This window comes from Bombina bombina, chromosome 1 (assembly GCF_027579735.1).
Source record: "Bombina bombina isolate aBomBom1 chromosome 1, aBomBom1.pri, whole genome shotgun sequence".
NCBI classification, from domain to species: domain Eukaryota; kingdom Metazoa; phylum Chordata; class Amphibia; order Anura; family Bombinatoridae; genus Bombina; species Bombina bombina.
Genome location: NC_069499.1, coordinates 188,714,254 through 188,737,049, shown reverse-complemented (window position 1 = coordinate 188,737,049; position 22,796 = coordinate 188,714,254). Strand labels below are relative to the sequence as shown.

The 22,796-nt window shown below is 39.8% G+C and overlaps 1 protein-coding gene across 1 annotated transcript in view; it reads right to left on the bottom strand.

Annotated features, from left to right (window-relative positions):
* PAPLN (papilin, proteoglycan like sulfated glycoprotein) overlaps nucleotides 1-22,796 on the bottom strand; it is a 517,238-nt gene that overhangs the window by 175,796 nt on the left and 318,646 nt on the right. Inside the window, 1 exon segment of the mRNA XM_053697785.1 lies at nucleotides 22,508-22,635. Coding sequence (XP_053553760.1) covers nucleotides 22,508-22,635 — 128 coding nt within the window.

The following is a 22,796-nucleotide window of genomic DNA, read 5'->3' as shown; positions in this document are numbered from 1 at the left end:
CGCTTCTATGAAGCTCGTTTTCATTAACTTTGTGAACGAGCTTCATAGATTTAGTTGTCAAAGGCAGACGTTTTCAGTGAATGAACAGCTGTGTTACTCTATTTTGCAATAATCCTTATACTACGAGTGAAAGAGGGATCGCACAACACACTGCTCAGGGAGACAGCTGCTGTCTCATAAATATACTCTGTTTTCTTTTACCCCTCTGTTATCTCTACAAGCTCCCGGAGTCCCGCTCAAGCTAGCTATACCTTTTCTGAGTTTATTGCAAATCTTATGCAGCTGACGCTCTGTGATGTGACAGCATCAGTGGTTTGTTTATTTACCAGGCATTCTGAAGATCCTAAAAGATAGCGTAGTGAATGCTTTATTTGTTTTGTTTTTTACGAGTATGGAGCGGTCAGCCATAGTGTTCTGTTTTATGCACATCAATTTCTAATGACGATCAGGCAGCCAAGCTTCAAATCACCCTTCTGTTTCTTCTTTGAGGTTTGAAAGTTACTTATTTTCTTTTGTTCTGGGATCGATCCTACCTTTATCTGTTAGCATTATGTTTTCATTCTGCTTTTACCAATCACATAATCTAAGTCAATATTGTTTGTCTAAATTGGGTTGCTTTTATTTGTTATGTATATATATATATATATATATATATATATATATATATATATATATATATGTATATATATATATATATATATATATATATATATATATATATATATATATGTATATATATACATATATAACAAATAAAAGCAACCCAAATTAGACAAACAATATTGACTTAGATGATGTGATTGGTAAAAGCAGAATGAAAACATAATGCTAACAGATAAAGGTAGGATCGATCCCAGAAAATAAGTAACTTTCAAACCTCAAAGAAGAAACAGAAGGGTGATTTGAAGCTTGGCTGCCTGATCGTCATTAGAAATTGATGTGCATAAAACAGAACACTATGGCTGACCGCTCCATACTCGTAAAAAACAAAACAAATAAAGCATTCACTACGCTATCTTTTAGGATCTTCAGAATGCCTGGTAAATAAACAAACCACTGATGCTGTCACATCACAGAGCGTCAGCTGCATAAGATTTGCAATAAACTCAGAAAAGGTATAGCTAGCTTGAGCGGGACTCCGGGAGCTTGTAGAGATAACAGAGGGGTAAAAGAAAACAGAGTATATTTATGAGACAGCAGCTGTCTCCCTGAGCAGTGTGTTGTGCGATCCCTCTTTCACTCGTAGTACAAGGATTATTGCAAAATAGGAGTTAATTATTTTTTTTTTTTTAAATTATAATTAATTATTAGCTTTCAAGGGTGTTAGCAATAGAGGCCAGTTCAAAGGATATTATTTAGGGACAAAACTAAGATAATCGCTGCAAACTTTATAGCAGCAATAGTTTTAGTTATGCTGTGCTGTGCGCGCTCACAGCAATAAGCAGAGACTTCCGGGTTTCTCAACATAACCTTCAGCCATGTCGGCACGGAGCAGTCAGAAAGTGAAGTAAATTTAACAAAATAAAAAAATAAATAAACCTATAATAAAAAGAAATAGCAATTTGCATTTAAAAAAAATAAAGAAACATTATGAATAAAAAACAAACAAAACACTAATGACAAGTGTTTAAAGTCCCTTTAAGGTAACCTTCTAATTTTTTATCCATTGGATCTGAAAAAGCACAACTGTCCTCGACAGGGATAGTGGTACGCTTTGCTAAAGTAGAAACTGCTCCCTCCACCTTAGGGACCGTCTGCCATAAGTCCCGTGTGGTGGCGTCTATTGGAAACATTTTTCTAAAAATAGGAGGGGGGGAAAACGGCACACCGGGTCTGTCCCACTCCTTAGTAATAATTTCTGTAAACCTTTTAGGTATTGGAAAAACGTCAGTACACACCGGCACCGCGTAGTATTTATCCAGTCTACACAATTTCTCGGGCACTACAATTGTGTCACAGTCATTCAGAGCAGCTAAAACCTCTCCAAGCAACACCCGGAGGTTCTCAAGCTTAAATTTAAAAGTAGACATATCTGAATCAGGTTTCCCCGAGTCAGAGACGTCACCCACAGACTGAAGCTCTTCCTCAGCTTCTGCATATTGTGACGCAGTATCAGACATGGGCCTTAAAACATCTGCGCGCTCTGTATTACGTCTAACCCCAGAGCTATCGCGCTTTCCTCTGAATTCAGGCAGTCTGGCTAATACCACTGACAGGGTATTATCCATGATTGCCGCCATGTCCTGCAAAGTAATCGCTATGGGCGTCTTTGATGTACTTGGCGCCATTTTAGCGTGAGTCCCTTGAGCGGGAATCAAAGGGTCCGACACGTGGGGAGAGTTAGTCGGCATAACTTCCCCCTCGTCAGAATCCTCTGCTGATAATTCTTTTAAAGATAACAGCTGATCTTTATTGTTTAAAGTGAACTCAATACATGTAGTACACATTCTCCTATGGGGTTCCACCATGGCTTTTAAACATAATGAACAAGGAGTTTCCTCTATGTCAGACATGTTTATACAGACTAGCAATGAGACTAGCAAGCTTGGAAAACACTTTAAATCAAGTTAACAAGCAATATAAAAAAACGTTACTGTGCCTTTAAGAGAAACAAATTTTGCCAAAATTTGAAATAACAGTGAAAAAAGGCAGTTAAATTAACAAAATGTTTACAGTGTATGTAACAAGTTAGCAGAGCATTGCACCCACTTGCAAATGGATGATTAACCCCTTAATACAAAAAACAGATTAACAAAACGAAAAATATGTTTTTTAAACAGTCATAACAACTGTCACAGCTCCTACTTTTGAAGCCTTTTGAGCCCTTCAGAGATGTCCTATAGCATGCAGGGGACTGCTGAAGGAAGCTGAATGTCACAGTTTGTAATTTTAACTGCACCAACTGTAACTTTTATACTATAACAGTGGAAAGCCTCAGGAAACTGTTTCTAGGCAAAAATAAAGCCAGCCATTTGGAAAAAACTAGGCCCCAATAAGTTTTATCACCAAAGCATATATAAAAACGATTGAACATGCCAGCAAAGGTTTTATATTGCACATTAATCAGAGTATATACCTCTGATAGCAAGCCTGATACTAGTCGCTATTAAATCACTGTATTTAGGCTTTAACTTACATTAATCTGGTATCAGCAGCATTTTCTAGCAAATTCCATCCCTAGAAAAACTTAACTGCACATACCTTATTGCAGGATACCCTGCACGCCATTCTCCCTCTGAAGTTACCTCACTCCTCAGACATATGTGAGAATAGCAGTGGATCTTAGTTACTTCTGCTAAGATCATAGAAAAACGCAGGCAGATTCTTCTGCTAAGATCATAGAAAAACGCAGGCAGATTCTTCTTCTAAATGCTGCCTGAGATAAAATAGTATAACTCCGATACCATTTAAAAACAATAAACTTTTGATTGAAGAAAAAACTAACTATATTTCACCACTTTACACTTACTACCTCCAGCTATGTTGAGAGCTTGCAAGAGAATGACTGGATATGGCAGTTAGGGGAGGAGCTATATAGCAGCTCTGCTGTGGGTGATCCTCTTGCAACTTCCTGTTGGGAAGGAGAATATCCCACAAGTAATGGATGATCCGTGGACTGGATACACCTAACAAGAGAAATTATATTTATGTGAAGAAATATCGTGTTAGATAAAATAAGTCAAAATTTTTTTTTGAAAATATAATATAAACAACGATACCAATTTTTGTTAGTAAAGTGAACTGTTGTTTGTGGACATAAAATAAGAATTGTGACTAAATGTGCTATTTTCCGATATAGCAATGTGCTAATTTTACTTTATAGAGATGAAAAAATTAAAATATAGTGTATATTTATGTAAAAATATAATACATTTATTGCTAATGAGAGCAGGGTAATACAAACAAGGAAGTAGTAATTTAAATACACTATACAAAGTGTGACTGTAAGTGAGAACATTATCACATAAAAGGTATCCCCCACACTTACGGAATAGCATTCAGATCTGAATAAACAACGGCAACTAACTACCTGATTCATCTATACCTTCTGAAACAATACAAGTTTATTTGGTTCAAAAGTGTTTTACGAGACTCTTCTAGACATAGTCTGACTCTGTACATCTTTTAGACAAACTTTGCATAACTTTTTTACTGCGAGAAACCAATTTTTAGAAAAGCCCTTTATCCTGTTATTATATGGTATAAGAGCTCTATACCAATTTTAATTTCAATTTTTAATTTCCTTGTTTGTATTACCCTGTTCTCATTAGCAATAAATGTATTATATTTTTACCTAAATATACACTATATTTTAATTTTTTCATCTCTATAAAGAAAAATTAGCACATTGCTATATCGGAAAATAGCACATTTAGTCACAATTATTATTTTATGTCCACAAACAACAGTTCACTTTACTAACAAAAATTGATATCACTGTTTATATTATATTTTCAGCTTTTTTTTTTTTACTTATTATTTTATCTAACACGATATTTCTTCACATAAATATAACTGAGTCTTTTTCACTCTATCATTGCACATCGCATCCACTTAAAATTTCCACCAGTCATATTTCTACTCAGTTAATAAAACTCAGAAAATCCATCCTAGCTCCCCTTACCTGTACTTTCCCATATCATATAGACAGTCATTTGAAGGAACAACTGTATTTCTAGGGTCAGAGCATCACATACTACCATCACTTTCAGGTGCACTCACTCTAAATTGTCTCTGTCACAGCAATAAATAAACACAACAGGGGATATGTAAATGTACTTTGTTATCTCATAGGGAAAATTTTTTAGAACATCCAGTATACTCTCTTAGCAAATAAATATAAGAGGATGGAAACAGACTGAACACAGTAGCATTCCAGAAATGTGTTCACACTCTAGGTACACCTTAAAGACACAAGGAAAACATAAAGATGTGTCAAACTATTGTGTCAATAGAAGTCTGCTCAGCTCAAGACTAAAAGTGTATACATATCGGGTGAAAGGCACTCATATACTCAGGATTTATATACTGTATATATATATATATATATATATATATATATATATATATACAGTATATTGTTGCTTGGGTGTTTCTTGATCTGCGCTGTGTATGTTGCAAATGGTTATTTTGCTCTAATTAGTTCCTCATGATATATTTCAATGGCAGCTAGTTTCTGAATATTCCACTATCATCAAATGGAATGTGAAGGAAAAAGGTATGGAGTTGAGTTTCAGAGTTCAGCGCACATAGAATGGAGAAAAACAAAAACAAAACCAAATTATGGTGCAGTATGTCAGTACTAGGCAATCAAAAACTAAACGTGAGATTTAAATGTGCTCACTTTGTTTAACCTCAAACATGTGAGGTATGTTGGAAGCATGGAGGAGATGTAATCACAATCTGTGGTAAAGATTTTTCCAGCTGGTATGCAGAAACTTTTAGCAGGTGGAAATCTTGATATCCCTGGAGTAGAAATATGTTGGTATTTCAGACAAACTTCTCCTCTCTGGAGTTAGGTAGAGACACTTTAATTCTTTTTGCTGGATTTCTTTCCTTGTTGCTGTTTATTTCTTTTCCCTTTCTTTATACTTGAAAGGCTTCTCAAGTATAAAGAAAGGAAAAAGAAATAAACAGCAACAAGGAAAGAAATCCAGCAGATCAGGATTACATCCCCTCCATGCTTCCAACATACCTCACATGTTTGAGGTTAAACAAGGTGAGCACATTTAAATCTCACATTTAGTTTTTGATTGCCTAGTACTGACATACTGCACCATAATTTGGTTTTGTTTTTGCTTTTCTCCATTCTATGTGCGCTGAACTCTGAAACTCAACTATATATATATATATATATATATATATATATATAAAAGGTGTGTAATTCCTCAGTGAGAGTAATGCCCCAACATGTATGAAATGCTAGAGGATACAACAATTAGAGGAACTGATATGAGCAATGGATAACAGTATCACCCCAAAACTATGGAGACCCCTGATACTCAAATCAAATTAAGATCCATAGTCCCACTTCTCCGGTATCCGTGTATAGCTAGGACCAGTCAATGTACATTATAGAACAGGCAAGCGATAGACCAAATGGGATCGGTTCGGACTGCCCAGCAGTCATGAAAGGTGAGGGGCTTTTTGAACTTTTAGCAGAAGCCCAGTCTACTCCACTTTACCAGCCAGCCCCTACGCAGGAGAATAAGGCCGACCTGGCATCTTCCTCTTGCAGGAACATCACACTGACTGCCCCTGTGTCGCCAGTCACATAATACTCTGCTGAAGTTTAAAACAGAGGAATAAAGTGTCAGGGAAGTTGCTGCAGAAGGTTTGGCATCTCTACAGTCTTTACTATACACATGGGGACTGGATTATGATCATTTTCCCCCTCGCAGCCTCTGCTCGGAGATCAGAATTGCATTTCATGGAGCCTATCAATCGCCTAGATTTTGGCGTTAGCCTTAAAAAGCAGAATTGAGAGGTCCCAACGCTGCTTTTTAACGCCCGCTGGTATTACGAGTCTGACAGGTACAGGTGTACCGCTCACTTTTCTTCCGCGACTCGAGGCTACCGCAAATCCCCTTATGTCAATTGCGTATCCTATCTTTTTAATGGGATTTGCCTAACGCCGGTATTACGAGTCTTGGAAGAAATGAGTGGTAGACCCTCTCCTGTCAAGACTCCTACCGCATTTAAAAGTCAGTAGTTAAGAGTTTTATGGGCTAACGCCGGAACATAAAACTCTTAACTAAATTGCTACAAAGTACACTAACACCCATAAACGACCTATTAACCCCTAAACCGAGCCCCCCCCCACATCGGAAACACTTAAATAAATATATTAACCCCTAATCTGCCGATTGGACATCGCCGCCACTTTAATAAATATATTAACCCCTAAACCGCCGCACTCCCGCCTCACACAAGAGAAATTTTATTAACCCCTAATCTGCCATCCCTAACATCGCCGACACCTACTTACATTTATTAACCCCTAATCTGCCATCCCCAATATTAAAGGTATTAACCCCTAAACCTAAGTCTAACCCTAACCCTAACACCCCCCTAACTTAAATATAATTTAAATTAAACTAAATAAATTTAACATAATTAAATAACGCCTAGATTCTGCATTAGCCGTCAAAACCAGCATTAGGGGCTCCTAACGCTGGTTTTGGCCGTCCGCTGGTATTTAGAGTCAGTCAGGAAAGGGTCTAACGCTCACTTTGCAGCCACGACTTTTCCATACCGCAGATCCCCCTACGCCATTTAGGTATCTTATCTTTTCAATGGGATCTTTCTAACGCCGGTATTTAGAGTCTTGGCTGAAGTGAGCGTTAGCAATCTAACGTCAAGACTCCAGCCACAGCAAAAAGCCAGGGGTTAAGAGCTTTCTGGGCTAACGCCGGTTCATAAAGCTCTTAACTACTGTGCTCTAAAGTACACTAACACCCATAAACTACCTATGTACCCCTAAACCGAGGCCCCCCACATCGCCGCCACTCTAATAAAAATTTTTAACCCCTAATCTGCCGACCGCACACCGCCGCAACCTACATTATCCCTATGTACCCCTAATCTGCTGCCCCTAACACCACGACCCCTATATTATATTTATTAACCCCTAATCTGCCGCCCCCAACGTCGCCGCCACCTAACTACAATTATTAACCCCTAATCTGCCGACCGGACCTCACCGCTACTATAATAATGTTATTAACCCCTAATCCGCCTCACTCCCACCTCAATAACCCTATAATAAATAGTATTAACCCCTAATCTGCCCTCCCTAAAATCACCGACACCTAACTTCAAGTATTAACCCCTAATCTGCCAACCGGACCTCACAGCTACTCTAATAAATTTATTAAACCCTAAAGCTAAGTCTAACCCTAACACTAACACCCCCCTAAGTTAAATATAATTTTTATCTAACGAAATAAATTATTTCTTATTAAATAAATTATTCCTATTTAAAGCTAAATATTAAAACCCACCACCCACATACCCCTAATCTAACCCAAATCCCCCTTAAATAAACCTAACACTAAGTTAGGTTTATTTAAGGGGGATTTGGGTTAGATTAGGGGTATGTGGGTGGTGGGTTTTAATGTTGGGGGGGGGGTATTGTATGGTTTTTTTTACAGGCAAAAGAGCAGAATTCTTTGGGGCATGGCCCGCAAAAGGCCCTTTTAAGGGCTGGTAAGGTAAAAGAGCTTTTCAATTTTTATTTTAGAATAGGGTAGGGCATTTTTTTATTTTGGGGGGCTTTGTTATTTTATTAGGGGGCTTAGAGTAGGTGTAATTAGCTTAAAATTGTTGTAATATTTTTAAAATGTTTGTAAATTATTTTTTTATTTTTTGTAACTTAGTTCTTTTTTTATTTTTTGTACTTTAGTTAGTTTATTTAATTGTATTTATTTGTAGGTATTTGTTTGTAATTAATTTATTGATAGTGTAGTGTTAGGTTTAATTGTAGATAATTGTAGGTATTTTATTTAATTAATTTATTGATAGTGTAGTGTTAGGTGTATTTGTAACTTAGGTTAGGATTTATTTTACAGGTAATTTTGTAATTATTTTAACTAGGTAGCTATTAAATAGTTATTAACTATTTAATAGCTATTGTACCTAGTTAAAATAAATACATAAATATTAATCCTAAAATAGCTACAATATAATTATAATTTATATTGTAGCTATATTAGGGTTTATTTTACAGGTAAGTATTTAGCTTTAAATAGGATTAATTTATTTAATAAGATTTATTTTATTTCGTTAAATTAAAAAAATTATATTTAACTTAGGGGGGTGTTAGTGTTAGGGTTAGACTTAGCTTTAGGGGTTAATACATTTATTATAGTAGCGGTGAGGTCCGGTCGGCAGATTAGGGGTTAATAATTGTAGGCAGGTGGTGGCGACATGGGGGGGGGCACATTAGGGGTTAATAAATATAATATAGGGGTCGGCGGTGTTAGGGGCAGCAGATTAGGGGTACATAGGGATAATGTAGGTTGCGGCAGTGTACAGAGCGGCAGATTAGGGGTTAATAATAAAATGCAGGGGTCAGCGATAGCGGGGCGGCAGATTAGGGGTTAATAAGTGTAAGGTTAGGGGTGTTTAGACTCGGGGTACATGTTAGGGTGTTAGGTGCAGACTTAGGAAGTGTTTCCCCATAGGAAACAATGGGGCTGCGTTAGGAGCTGAACGCTGCTTTTTTGCAAGTGTTAGGTTTTTTTTCAGCTCAAACGGCCCCATTGTTTCCTATGGGGGAATCGTGCACGAGCACGTTTTTGAAGCTGGCCGCGTCCGTAAGCACGGCTGGTATTGAGAGTTGCAGTGGCGGTAAATTATGCTCTAGGCTCCCTTTTTGGAGCCTAACGCAGCCCTTCTGTGAACTCTAAATACAAGCGGTATTTAAAAGGTGCGGGGGAAAAAAAGCATGCGTAGCTAACGCACCCCTTTGGCCGCAGAACTCTAAATCTAGCCGTTAATTAATCCTATTTAAAACTAAATACTTACCTATAATATAAACCCTAAGCTAGCTACAATATAACTAATAGTTACATTGTAGCTAGCTTAGGATTTATATTTATTTTACAGGCAACTTTGTATTTATATTAACTAGGTACAATAGTTATTAAATAGTTATTAACTATTTAATAACTACCTAGCTAAAATAAGTACAAAATTACCTGTAAAATAAATCATCCTAACCTAAGTTACAATTACACCTAACACTACACTATCATTAATTAAATTACCTTAACTACCTACAATTAACTACAATTTAATTAAATCAACTAAATTATGAAAAAAAACCCCCCACTAAATTACAGGGGAAAAAAAGAATTACAAGAATTTTAAACTAATTACACCTAATCTAATCCCCCTAATAAAATAAAAAATCCCCCCCCAAAATAATAAAATTCCCTACCCTATACTAAATTACAAATAGCCCTTAAAAGGGCCTTTTGCAGGGCATTGTCCCAAAGTAATCAGTTCTTTCACCTGTAAAAAAAATACAATACCCCCCCAACATTAAAACCCACCACCCACACACCCAACCCTACTCTAAAACCCACCCAATCCCCCCTTAAAAAAACCTAACACTACCCCCCTGAAGATCTCCCTACCTTGAGCCATCTTCACCCAGCCGGGCACAAGTGGACCTCCAGAGGGGAAGAAGTCTTCATCCGATCCGGGCAGAAGAGGTCCTCCAAGCGGCAGAAGTCTTCATCCAAGCGGCATCTTCTCTCTTCATCCATCCGGAGCGGATCGGGTCCATCTTCAATCCAGCCGACGCAGAGCCATCCTCTTCAAACGACGTTCTAACACTGAATGAAGGTTCCTTTAAATGACGTCATCCAAGATGGCGTCCCTTGAATTCCGATTGGCTGATAGGATTCTATCAGCCAATCGGAAATAAGGTAGGAAAAATCCTATTGGCTGATCCAATCAGCCAATAGGATTGAAGTTCAATCCTATTGGCTGATTGGATCAGCCAATAGGATTGAGCTTGCATTCTATTGGCTGTTCCAATCAGGCAATAGAATGCGAGCTAAATCCTATTGGCTGATAGGATCAGCCAATAGGATTTTTCCTACCTTAATTCCGATTGGCTGATAGAATCCAATCGGAATACAAGGGACGCCATCTTGGATGACGTCATTTAAAGGAACCTTCATTCCGTGTTAGGGCGTCGTTTGAAGAGGATGGTTCCGCGTCGGCTGGATTGAAGATGGACCCACTCCGCACCGGATGAATGAAGAGAGAAGATGCCGCTTGGATGAAGACTTCTGCCGCTTGGAGGACCTCTTCTGCCCGGATTGGATGAAGACTTCTGCCCCTCTGGAGGTCCACTTGTGCCCGGCTGGGTGAAGACGGCTCAAGGTTGGGAGATCTTCAGGGGGGTAGTGTTAGGTTTTTTAAGGGGGGATTGTGTGGGTTTTAGGGTTGGGTGAGTAGGGTTGGGTGTGTGGGTGGTGGGTTTTAATGTTGGGGGGTATTGTATTTTTTTTTACAAATGAAAGAGCTGATTACTTTGGGGCAATGCCCCACAAAAGGCCCTTTTAAGGGCTATTTGTAATTTAGTATAGGGTAGGGAATTTTATTATTTTGGAGGGATTTTTTATTTTATAAGTGGGATTAGATTAGGTGTAATTAGTTTAAAATCCTTGTAATTCTTTTTTCCCCCTGTAATTTAGTGTTTTTTTTCTCTTGTAATTTAGTTTATTTAATTTAATTGTAATTAATTGTAGGTAGTTTAGGTAATTTATTTAATGATAGTGTAGTGTTAGGTGTAATTGTAACTTAGGTTAGGGTTTATTTTACAGGTAATTTTATTTTAGCTAGGTAGTTATTAAATAGTTAATAACTATTTAATAACTATTGTACCTAGTTAAAATAAATACAAAGTTGCCTGTAAAATTAATATAAATCCTAAGTTGGCTACAATGTAACTATTAGTTATATTGTAGCTAGCTTAGGGTTTATTTTATAGGTAAGTATTTAGTTTTAAATAGGAATAATTTATTTAATTGTGTTAAATTTATTTAGTTTAATTTAAATTATATTTAAGTTAGGGGGGTTAGACTTAGGGTTAGACTTAGGTTTAGGGGTTAATAAATTTAATATAGTAGCGGCGACGTTGGAAGATTAAGGGTTAATAAATTTAATATAGTTGCGGCGACATTGGGGGGGCAGATTAGGGGTTAATAACTATAATGTAGGTGGCGGCAATGTTAAGGGCAGTAGATTAGGGGTTAATAAGTATAATGTAGGTGGCGGCGGTGTCCGGAGCGGCAGATTAGGGGTTAATAATATAATGTAGGTATCAGCGATAGCGGGGATGGCAGATTAGGGGTTAATAAGTGTAATATTAGGGGTGTTTAGACTCAGGGTTTATGTTAGGGTGTTAGGTGCAGACAAAAAATTAATTTCCCCATAGGAAACAATGGGGCTGCGTTAGGAGCTGAACGCTGCTTTTTTGCAGGTGTAAGGTTTATTTTCAGTCAGCTCAGCCCATTGTTTCCTATGGGCAAATCGTGCACGAGCACGTTTAACCAGCTTACCGCTACCGTAAGCAACACTGGTATTGAGGTGAGATGTGGAGCTAAATTCTGCTCTACGCTCACCTTTTTGCGGCGAACGCCAGGTTTAAAAAAACCCTGTAATACCAGCGTTGTCTTAAGGGAGCAGTGGGAAAAAAAGGCTTGCTAGCCCCGCAAGTCTTACCGACAAAAACTCGTAATCTAGCCGAATGTTTGTCCAGCACTCTGATGGAAGAGATTGTTGGGAGTTTGAGGCAGAGACAAGGTGGAGGGTAGCTACATACTGCATATGGCAGTTAAGAGGATATGGGCTATAGGGTCGCTTAAGTGTATTCTCTAACTTGTGAAGAGGCTGCCTTAAAAAAAAAAGTTTTTTTTTATTATTATTAAAAAAGCTTTATTAAGCAAAATTAACAAGTGTACAGATATAAAAAAGAAAATTTATGCTTACCTGATAAATGTATTTATTTCTTGACACGGTGAGTCCACGGATCATCATAATTACTGTTGGAAATATCACTCCTGACCAGCAGGAGGAGGCAAAGAGCACCACAGCAAAGCTGTTAAATACCAATCCCCTACCCACAATCCCCAGTCATTCGACCAAAGGGAAAGGAGAAAGGAAGTAATATAAAGTGCAGAGGTGCCTGAGGTTTATAGAAAAATAAACTGTCTGAAAAATGCAGGGCAGGCCGTGGACTTACTGTGTCAAGAAATAAATAAATTTATCAGGTAAGCATACATTTTCTTTTCATTCTAAAGACACCGTGAGTCCACGGATCATCATAATTATTGTTGGGAACAAATACCCAAGCCAGAGTACATGGATGATAAGGGAGGGACAAGACAGTAAACCTAAACAGAAGGATCACTGCTTGAAGAACCTTTCTCCCAAAAGAAGTCTCAGCTGAAGCAAAAGTATCAAATTTGTAAAATTTAGAAAAAAGTGTGTAAAGATGACCAAGTGGCAGCCTTGCAAATCTGTTCCACAGAAGCTCCATTTTTGAAAGCCCAAGAAGAAGAAACAGCCCTCCTGGAATGAGCCGTGACTTTCTCAGGAGGCTGCTGTCCAGCAGTCTCATATGCCAAGCAAATAACACTCCTCAGCCAAAAAGAAAGAGAAGTAGCCGTAGCTTTCTGACCCTTGCGCTTCCCAGAAAAAGCAACAAACAAAGAAGAACACTGGCAAAAATCCTTAGTCGCCTGCAAATAATACTTCAACACAAGAACCATATCCAGGTTGTGCAACAAACGCTCCTTATGAGAAGAAGGATTAGGACACAAAGAAGGAACAACGATTTCTCTATTAATATTCCTATCCAAAACCACTTTGGGAAGGAAACCTAAGGCAGTACGCAGGACCACCTTATCAGAATGAAAAATAAGGTAAGGAGCTTCACACTGCAATGCTGAAAGTTCCGAAACTCTTTGAGCCGAAGAAAAGGCAACCAAAAATAAAACCTTCCAGGATAACATCTTAATATCCAAAGAAGGCATAGGCTCAAACGGAGTCTGTTGAAGAACTCTAAGAACCAAATTAATCCAAGGAGGAGTAACAAAATTAAACAAAGGCTGAATTCTAACCAGGGCCTGACAAAAAGCTTGAACATCTGGCACATCCGCCAGATGCGCTTGTGTAACAAAATAGATAAAGCAGAAATTTGACCCTTCAAGGTACTTGCAGATAAACCCTTCTCCAGACCCTCCTGAAGAAAAGACAAAATCCTAGGAATCCTAACGCTACTCCAGGAGAACCCTCTGGATTCAAACCAATACAGATATCTACGCCATATCTTATAATACATTTTTCTACTCACAGACTTACGAGCCTGAATCCGTTTCAATAACCGAACGAAAACCCACACTTAGATAATATCAAGCGTTCAATCTCCAAGCAGTCAGCTTCAGAGAAACGAGATTTGGATGAAGGAAGGGACCCTGAAGTAGAAGGTCCTTCCTTAACGGAAGTCTCCAAGGTGGAAGACATGACATCTCCACCAGATCCGCATACCAGATTCTGCAAGGTCATGCCAGAGCAATGAGAATCCCCGACGCCCTCTTCTGCCTGATTCGAGCAATGACCCTTGGAAGGAAAGCAAACGGTGGAAAAACATACGCTAGACTGAAATTCCAAGGAACTGCCAGAGCATCTATCAGTACAGCCTGAGGGTCCCTTGACCTTGACCCGTACCTTGGAAGCTTGGCATTCTGATGAAATGCCATGAGATCCAGCTCCGGCTGTCCCCACTTTAGGATCAAGCTGGAAAACACCTCCGGATGGCGTCCCCACTTCCCCGGATGAAAGGTCTGTCTGCTCAGAAAAAACGCTTCCCAATTGTCCAGCCCTGGAATATGGATCGCAGACAGACAGCAGTTGTAAGCCTCTGTCCACTGAATAATCTTGGCTACTTCTGTCATGGCCAAGGAACTCTGAGTTCCTCCCTGATGATTGATGTAAGCGACTGAGGTTATGTTGTCCGACTGGAACATTATAAACTGGGCTGAAGCTAACTGAGGCCATGTGAGCATTGAAGATTGCCCTCAGTTCTAGGATATTTATGGGAAGAACCAACTCCTCTCGAGTCCATAGACCCTGAGCCTTTAACAAGCCCCAGACAGCTTCCCATCGCAGCAGACTGGTATCCAAGGTCACGATCACCTAGGAAGGTCTGTGAAAACAAGTTCCCTGAGAGAGATGATCTTGAGACAACCACCAAAGAAGAGAGTCCCTTGAAGCTTGATCCAGATCTATTCATGGAGACAGATCCACATAATCCCCGTTCCATTGACTGAGCATGCATAACTGCAGAGGCCTGAGATGGAACCAAGCAAACGGTATGATGTCCATAGCGGACACCATCAGACCAATGACCACCATACACTGAGCCACTAACAGCCGAAGAGAGGACTGAAGGGCAAGACAAGAATTGAAGATCTTTGTTTTTCTGGATTCTGTCAGAAAAATCTTCATATATAGAGTCTATGATTGTTCCCAAGAACACCACCCTTGTAGCTGGAATCAAGGAACTTTTTCCCAAATTCACCTTCCATCGTGAGAACACAGAAAAGACAACAACATCACCGTGTGGGAGCTTGCTTGTTGAAAAGATGGCGCCTGAACTAGAATGTCGTCCAGATACATCACCACAGCAACACCCCTCAATCGGAGCACTGCCAGCAATGCTCCCAGGACCTTTGAGAAAATCCTGGGCGCTGTTGCCAGACCGAACGGAAGAGTCACAAATTGAAAGTGCTTGTCTAGAAAAGCGAATCTCAAAAACTTGTGATGGTCCCTGTGGATGGGAATATGCAGATTCCCATCCTTCAGATCTACCGTTGTTATAAATTGGCCCTCTTGAACCAAAGGAAGAATGGAATGAATAATGTCCATCTTGAAAGACGGAACTCTGAGGAACTTGTTTATGCTCTTGAGATCTAAAATTAGTTTGAAGGTTCCCTCATTTTTGGGAACCACGGACAGATAGGAATAGAATCCCAGACCCTGCTCCAGTACTGGAACAGGAACTATCACTCCCATGTCGGAAAGATCCTGAACACCACGTAAGAACGCCTCTCTCTTCTCCAGATAACCTGGAGAGAAGGAACCTGCCCCTGGGAGGAAAGGCCTCCCAGGGACACGATATCCACCTCCCAAGGATCCGGGACATCCCGAACCCAAGCCTGAGCAAAAAAACAAAGTCTGCCCCCCCCAAGATCCATTCCTGGATTGGGGGCAGACCCTTCATGCTGACTTTGAGTCAGTAACAGGCTTCTTAGATTTGTTCCCCTTGAGCCAAGAGACAGAGCATCAGAGACCGCTGAGGATATGTGGGTAGCCATGCCTTGCAATGTAACTCCAACCGGAGTATGAGAGGAAATGCAGGGCACTGCATGTGAAGACAATAAGGTTTGGGACGCTTGAGAAGAAAGCTTCAAAAAGTCTATCCCTGTAATGCAATGTTCTCTCAATACATGAGGAACAAAAAGGGATCATAAATGCCTTTTTGGTTTTGGGTTGGAATTATCCCTCTCACATCACTAAGCGATAGCTTTTTTTCATTTTTTCTAATTTGTAAATAATTTCTATACATAAAGAGACTTCCTTGGCTGCTGCCTCAGGCTCAGTCTCACAGTAATCTATTTTATTATGCCCTATCATCAGATGTGTATATGTATACATATATGTATGTACCTGTATGTGTATATCAGTGACGTGCACTCATAAGAGGCAGGTGAGGCAGTGCCTCCCCTGGCCAATCTATGTATTACAGCCTTTTTGTAAAAAATAAAAAAATATTTTATTTTTTTTTCAATATTTTTTTTTTACTAAACAGGTGACCCCCCCTACCCCCCACCCCTCCACCAATTTCAGTACTTTATTATTTAATTTGTTTTATGACTTGTGCTAAAAAAACCAAAACGTTATAGTAATACAATACATTCATATTGCGCAATAAACTGGAGGCTAGCTATCCTTATATTGCGCAATATGAAATGTACTATTGACTGGGAATGTATGGGCCGCTGAGAGACTGCCATCAAGAGGAGAATAAGTGCTAATGCAGTGCTCTCAATGCGGCCCATGCTCCCACACCGGAGGCTTGACTCTGAAAGCCTCTGGAGCAAGTTGGCCGCCTCTCAGCCAATCAGACCTGAGCAAGTCTGAGTCTCTGGGCGGGCTGAGTGCCGGACGGAAAGGAATTGAGGCGCGCGTCAGCGTCTGTCACGTGCCCGGCGTCATCTGATCAGTCAACTCAGATCCTCAGAGACGGAGTCAGAGTCGGACATCAAGAGCATTAGAGAGAAGCAGTATTCTATTACTACTACTAAGTCTACTACTTAGACGACGACGGCAGTGCACTACATTTGAGCATCTTATTTAGGTAGGTGGCGGATAATAAATAATATATTTATCACTGACTCAGCCCCCCTAGTTTGAAGTATTGAATTTGATATAATTCTCGGATTCAGATTCAAAACCTTTTACTCTTACTATTTTTTTAGTAACTGTTTTTGTCAGTGCTATACTGTGTGTTTTTCACACCAATTAATAGCACTGACAAAAACAGTTACTAAAAAAATAGTAATAGTAAAACGTTCTGAATCTGAACGTGGAACCGGGTGGCTAAGGCTTGCTTGCTTTATGGACTGTCATGACTGGACTGTCACCTTCACTTGGTTGATTTTTTTGAGTGGCCTCAGGGAAAGTGTGGACTCAGGACGGAGTCAAAACAGTTAAATTACTAAGAGGGACTGAGTAAGACGTTCAATCACCCACGTGGGGTGGGACCGGGTGGCTTTATGGCTCCAGGCCAGGGAGGCTTACGATATGATGATATAGAGTGTCTTACAATAGTACTAGTATGTCTGCGTGTTGACACAGACACAGAGTATGGTGATCATATTATTGTGGTATATTATTATAATGAAATTGTAAAATGTTAGTGGGATATTAATAGTGTTTATTGACCTGGGGGCACTGTAAGTGTCTTGCTGTGACAACATTATAATAAGGTTGTGTGATATTATATATTGTGACTGTAGTGTGGTATCATGATTTTAATGAATGTTTGATATGCTAATTTTGTGACATTGAGGCTGTTGGTGACAGTATTGTTGTATGATGAAATGGTGGCCTTGTCGCGTGACACTGTATGGGTATATAATTGCTGTGGTCAAAGAGTACCGTGTTATGTTAGTTTTATGTTTTACAGTATGATGGTGTGACAGTGCTTAATGGATCTGTGGCATTCTGGCAGGGTGGTTCTGTGGTATCATGGATGGATATGCTGTAGATCATACTATATATGTTATAGGGAAGTTATATTATGTTTCCTTCTTTAGTTTATATTGCTAGGTGATATTTATACAATTTAAACCGTTATATGCATTTAGAAAGCGCATGCAATTTTAAATAACTTTCCAAATTACATCTAATATCTGGTTTTCTTCATTCTTCTGATATCCTTTGTTGAAAATCATATCTAAATACGCTCAGTAGCTACTGAGCATATTTAGATATGCTTTTCAACAAAGGATATCTGATTTTCTTAATTCTTTTGGTATCCTTTGTTGAAAATCATATCTAAATATGCTCAGTAGCAAATGAACATATTTAGATATGCTTTTCAACAAAAGGATATCTGATTTTCTTCATTCTTTTGATATCCTTTGTTGAAAATCATATCTAAATATGCTCAGTAGCTAATGAGCATATTTAGATATGATTTTCAACAAAGGATATCAAAAGAATGAAGAAAATCAGATATCCTTTGTTGAAAAGCATATCTAAATATGCTCAGTAGATACCGATTGGTGGCTGCATATAGATACCTCATGCGATTGGCTTGCCCATGTACATTGCTATTTCTTCAACAAAGGATATCTAAAGAATGAAGGCGTATCCGATTCCTAGCCACTGCCTCACCAGCCTCTGAAGTCACCGCACATTACTGGTGTATATATATATCCTATAATATAAAAGGCCAAGTGTGTTTGTCCGAAGCTGTCATGCACTGTAGAGACAGCGCAAGGACAAACACAACTGGCTTTCAACACACTGACCTGGCATCTCTGGGGCCGACCATGTGTGTCACGGAGGCAGGGCCGGGCCTGACGCGGGCGAGGCAGGGCCGGATGTGACTTGGACGGGCCGGGTGTGACATGGGTGGGGCCGGGCGGGACCATGTGGATGGGAGAGAGAGCTCAAAAGAGCGGGGATAGAGAGAGAGAGCAAAAGGGGGGGGGAATAGAGAGAGAGCAAAAGAGGGGGGTAGAGAGAGCAAAAGATGGGGGTAGAGAGAGCAAAAGAGAGGGAGAGAGAAAGCAAAAGAGGTGGAGAGGGAGAGCAAAATAAAGGGGAGAGAGAGCAAAATAGAGGAGATAGAGAGAGCAAAATAGGGGAGATAGAGAGAGCAAAAGAGAGGGAGAGAGAGCAAAAGAGAGGGAGAGAGACAGCAAAATAGAGGGGGTAGAAAGGGGAGAGAGAGCAAAAGAGAGGGGAGAGAGAGCAAAAGAGAGGGGGGAGAGCACAAAAGAGGGGAGAGAGAGGGGGATAGAGAGAGAGCAAAAGAGGGGGGATAGAGAGAGCAAAAGAGGGGGGATAGAGAGAGCAAAAGAGAGGAGGAGAGAGAGCATAAGAGAGGGGGGAGAGAAAGAGAGCAAAAGAGAGGGGAGAGCAAGAGCAAAAGAGGGGGGAAGAGAGAGCAAAAGAGAGGGGGAAGAGAGAGCAAAAGAGAGGGGGAGAGAGAGAGCAAAAAAGAGGGGGGGAGAGAGAGCAAAAGAGGGGGGATAGAGAGCAAAAGAGAGGGGGAAAGCGCAAAAGAGAGGGAGGAAAAGAGAGGGGGAGAGAGAGAGCAAAATAGAGAGGGGGAGAGAGAGAGCAAAAGGGAGGGAGAGAGAGCAAAAGAGAGGGGGAGAGAGCAAAAGAGAGGGGGAGGGAGAGAGACAGCAAAAAGAAAAAGGGAGAGAAAGAGAGAGCAAAAGAGAGGGAGGAGAGCGCAAAAGAGAGGGATGAAAAGAGAGGGGGAGAGAGAAAGCAAAATAGAGAGAGGGGGGAGAGAGAGCAAAAGAGAGGGAGAGAGCAAAAGAGAGGGGGGAGAGAGCAAAAGAGAGGGGGGAGACAGAGAGCCAAATAGAGCGAGGGGGGAGAGAGAGAGCAGAAGAGAGGGGGGAAAGAGAGAGCAAAAGAGAGGGGGCAGAGAGAGCAAAAGAGAGGGGGGTAGAGAGAGAGCAAGGGGTGGAACCACTGTACTGCAAAAAATGGCCCGTGTACATGGGCTGTACGACTAGTATATAGATATATAGTGTGTATATATATATATATATATATATATATATATATATATACTTAACTATTTTGCCAAAGGAGATGGTTACTGGATCACCTATTAGGGCTGTGTTATAGGGGCTGATAGTCCTATTTATGTTTCTACTTGTGTGATAGTCAATAGATTCCCTCAAGGAAGATAGCCCTCTGATTTTTACTACAAATAGAGTTATTATCCCTTATGTTAGTCTGAAACTAGATTATATATATAATATATGCATATTTATTACTGTTTATCTGCCATTTGCTTAGTTGACTGAATTTGTGACTTCTTTATCAGGGTCCATGAGAGGCCCTTATTATATTAACCTCCAATGTTCTTATGTCACTAATATTTAAGGTCCAAGAGTGGCCTTTATATGGTATATGGTATGGAGATCAATAAGAAATGAAAAACTGAGAGCTGTTTACCGTTTTTATTTTTGCAGCTCAGGTACAGAATAGACAACTTGTAGACTTGTTATGCAGGCTATATTTCAACTTTAAGATTTAATTGATCCTGTTATATGTTGGTATTTCTTATACTATATATAATTGTACATTTAACCTTATATAGGCAGATCTGGTCGTGCTATATTTTACTTTTCTTGTGTAATGGATCAATAATTGAAGTATTCCTTTATTTAATACGTTTTCCCTATATGTACCTGCATATAGTGTACTATCAAGTGTATACACTTTCTGGTGGTGTCCTCACTACTTTTCCAGGCATGGGAAGCTTCACTGAAACTCTTATGAAAACATTTGAAAATGCCATAAGCTACCAGATAAGAAGCAACTATTAGGCAAGTGGAATTAGTTTGCTACTGAGTTGGGTGATAGGCTTCCCTGAACAGAAAGGTCTTTAGGAGGCGTTTAAAGGACAGGCTTAGGGGAAGTCGGACAGCAAGAGGAAGTGCATTCCAGAGGGTTGGTGCCAAACAAGAGAAGTCCTGCAGTCTAGCATGGGAGGTGTTGATAATAGAAGATGCAAGGAGCAGGTCATTGTTGGATCTTAGGGGGTGGGCTGAAGTATATTTGTTGATTAGTGAGGATAGGTAGGGGGGCTTTATTGGTAAGGGCTTTGTAGGTCAGGGTGAGAATTTTAAATTTAATTCTGCTGTGACTGGGGAGCTAGTGAAGGGACTCACAGAGTGGTGCAGCAGATACAGAACATCAGGAGCAGTGGATTAGCCAGGCAGAGGCATTTAGGATGGATTGAAGGGGGGGAGAGGCGGGAGAGAGGAACACCAGTAAGAAGGTTATTGCAGTAGTCAAGTCGGGAAATTACCAGTGCATGCATTAGCTGCTTAGTAGTGTCAGCACTCAGAAACTGATGAATTTTGGAGATATTGCGTAGCTGGTTTCAACAGGATGAAGAGAGCAATTGGATATAAGTGTAACTCCTAGGCAGCGGAGAGATAGTGGTGCCGCTAACAGTGATAGAAAAATTAGAAACCGGAGTAGAATAAGAGGGGGGATTAGAGGAGATTAGTCTTGGACATGTTCATTTTTAGGTGGTGAGAGGCCGTCCAGGAAGAAATGCCAGATAAGCAGTCACTAACGTGAGAAAGGACAGAAGCAAAGAGAGAAGGTGTGAGGAGGTAGATTTGAGTATCATCAGCATAGAGGTGATATTTGAAGCCATAGCTGTTGATAAGTTTACCTAGTGAAGTATACATAAATAGATATAAATAGAGAAGAATAGAGGACCCAGGACAGAGCCTTGAGGTACTCCAACAGACAGAGGCAATGAAGAGGAGGAATTGCCAGCAAACGAGACAGAAAATGACCTGTTAGAGAGATAAGAGTGGATCCAAGAGAGTTGTATCCAAAAACTTTCTTAGACTTTGACAGTGTAAATATATTTTATGAACGTCTCTTGAGAAAAACTACCCTTAACAAGGGTCCCACTAAATGCGGATATCACAGAGTATGATATAGTATTACCATCATTACGATCTAAGACTTATACATAAAGAAAACAGAAGGCTTACCGCTTGAATGACGATCTATAACTGTGAAGATCTGTCCTGAGAATTACTTCTCCCGTTGTTTTTGCAGTAATAGCACACCTTGTTGCATCAGCATATACACACCTCAGTGCACTTGCGGCGTTCAGCCCTCCGTATACACAACAGGTAAATTACACTGTTAGGGGCTGTCTCGACACTAGGACTGTTAGGGCTCTCCTCAACCCTTAATCACGATAAGGCAAAAATGTAGACAGGTTACACAGTTCCAGCGTAGTCAAGATAGAGAGAGAGATAAGTAAGGTAAGTTAATAAAATATCTCTTTATTTGGTACTTGCAATAAAACATAACCGGCACAGCAAGCGGTGGAGTCTCTCTGTGTGCTGTGCCGGTTATGTTATAATGCAAGTACCAAATAAAGTGATATTTTAACTTACCTTACTTATCTCTTACTCTATCTTGACTACGCTGGAACTGTGTAACCTGTTTACATGGATCCAAGATAGGGCAGTGACTAAGATAGTTACTTAACTTGGTGAGGGCAATCTCAGTTGAGTGTTGTGGATGGAAGCCAGATTGAAGTTGGTCAAGAAAGGAGTTGGAGGATAAGAAGTGGGTTAGGGGGTCAAAAACTAGTTTTTCCAGGAGTTTAAATATATATACATACCATGTACATGAAGCTGTACACGATGGGTCTCTCTTCTATTACCATTTGAAGCAATACATGTGTAAATCCCTTCATCTTCAGTCCTGACTTGATTAATAACTAGAGAACGGTCTGATTGGTATATGTGTCTGTAAGATGAAATAAAAACAGCCATGTCACTAAGATTTCACATTCTTATTAACTTGCAGCATTAAAAAACCTATAACCATATTTTAAATGGAATCGTGTTCCAAACACAGGTTAGCTAATATAACTAGCAGATTAAAAATATAATTTTTTTTACTATTTA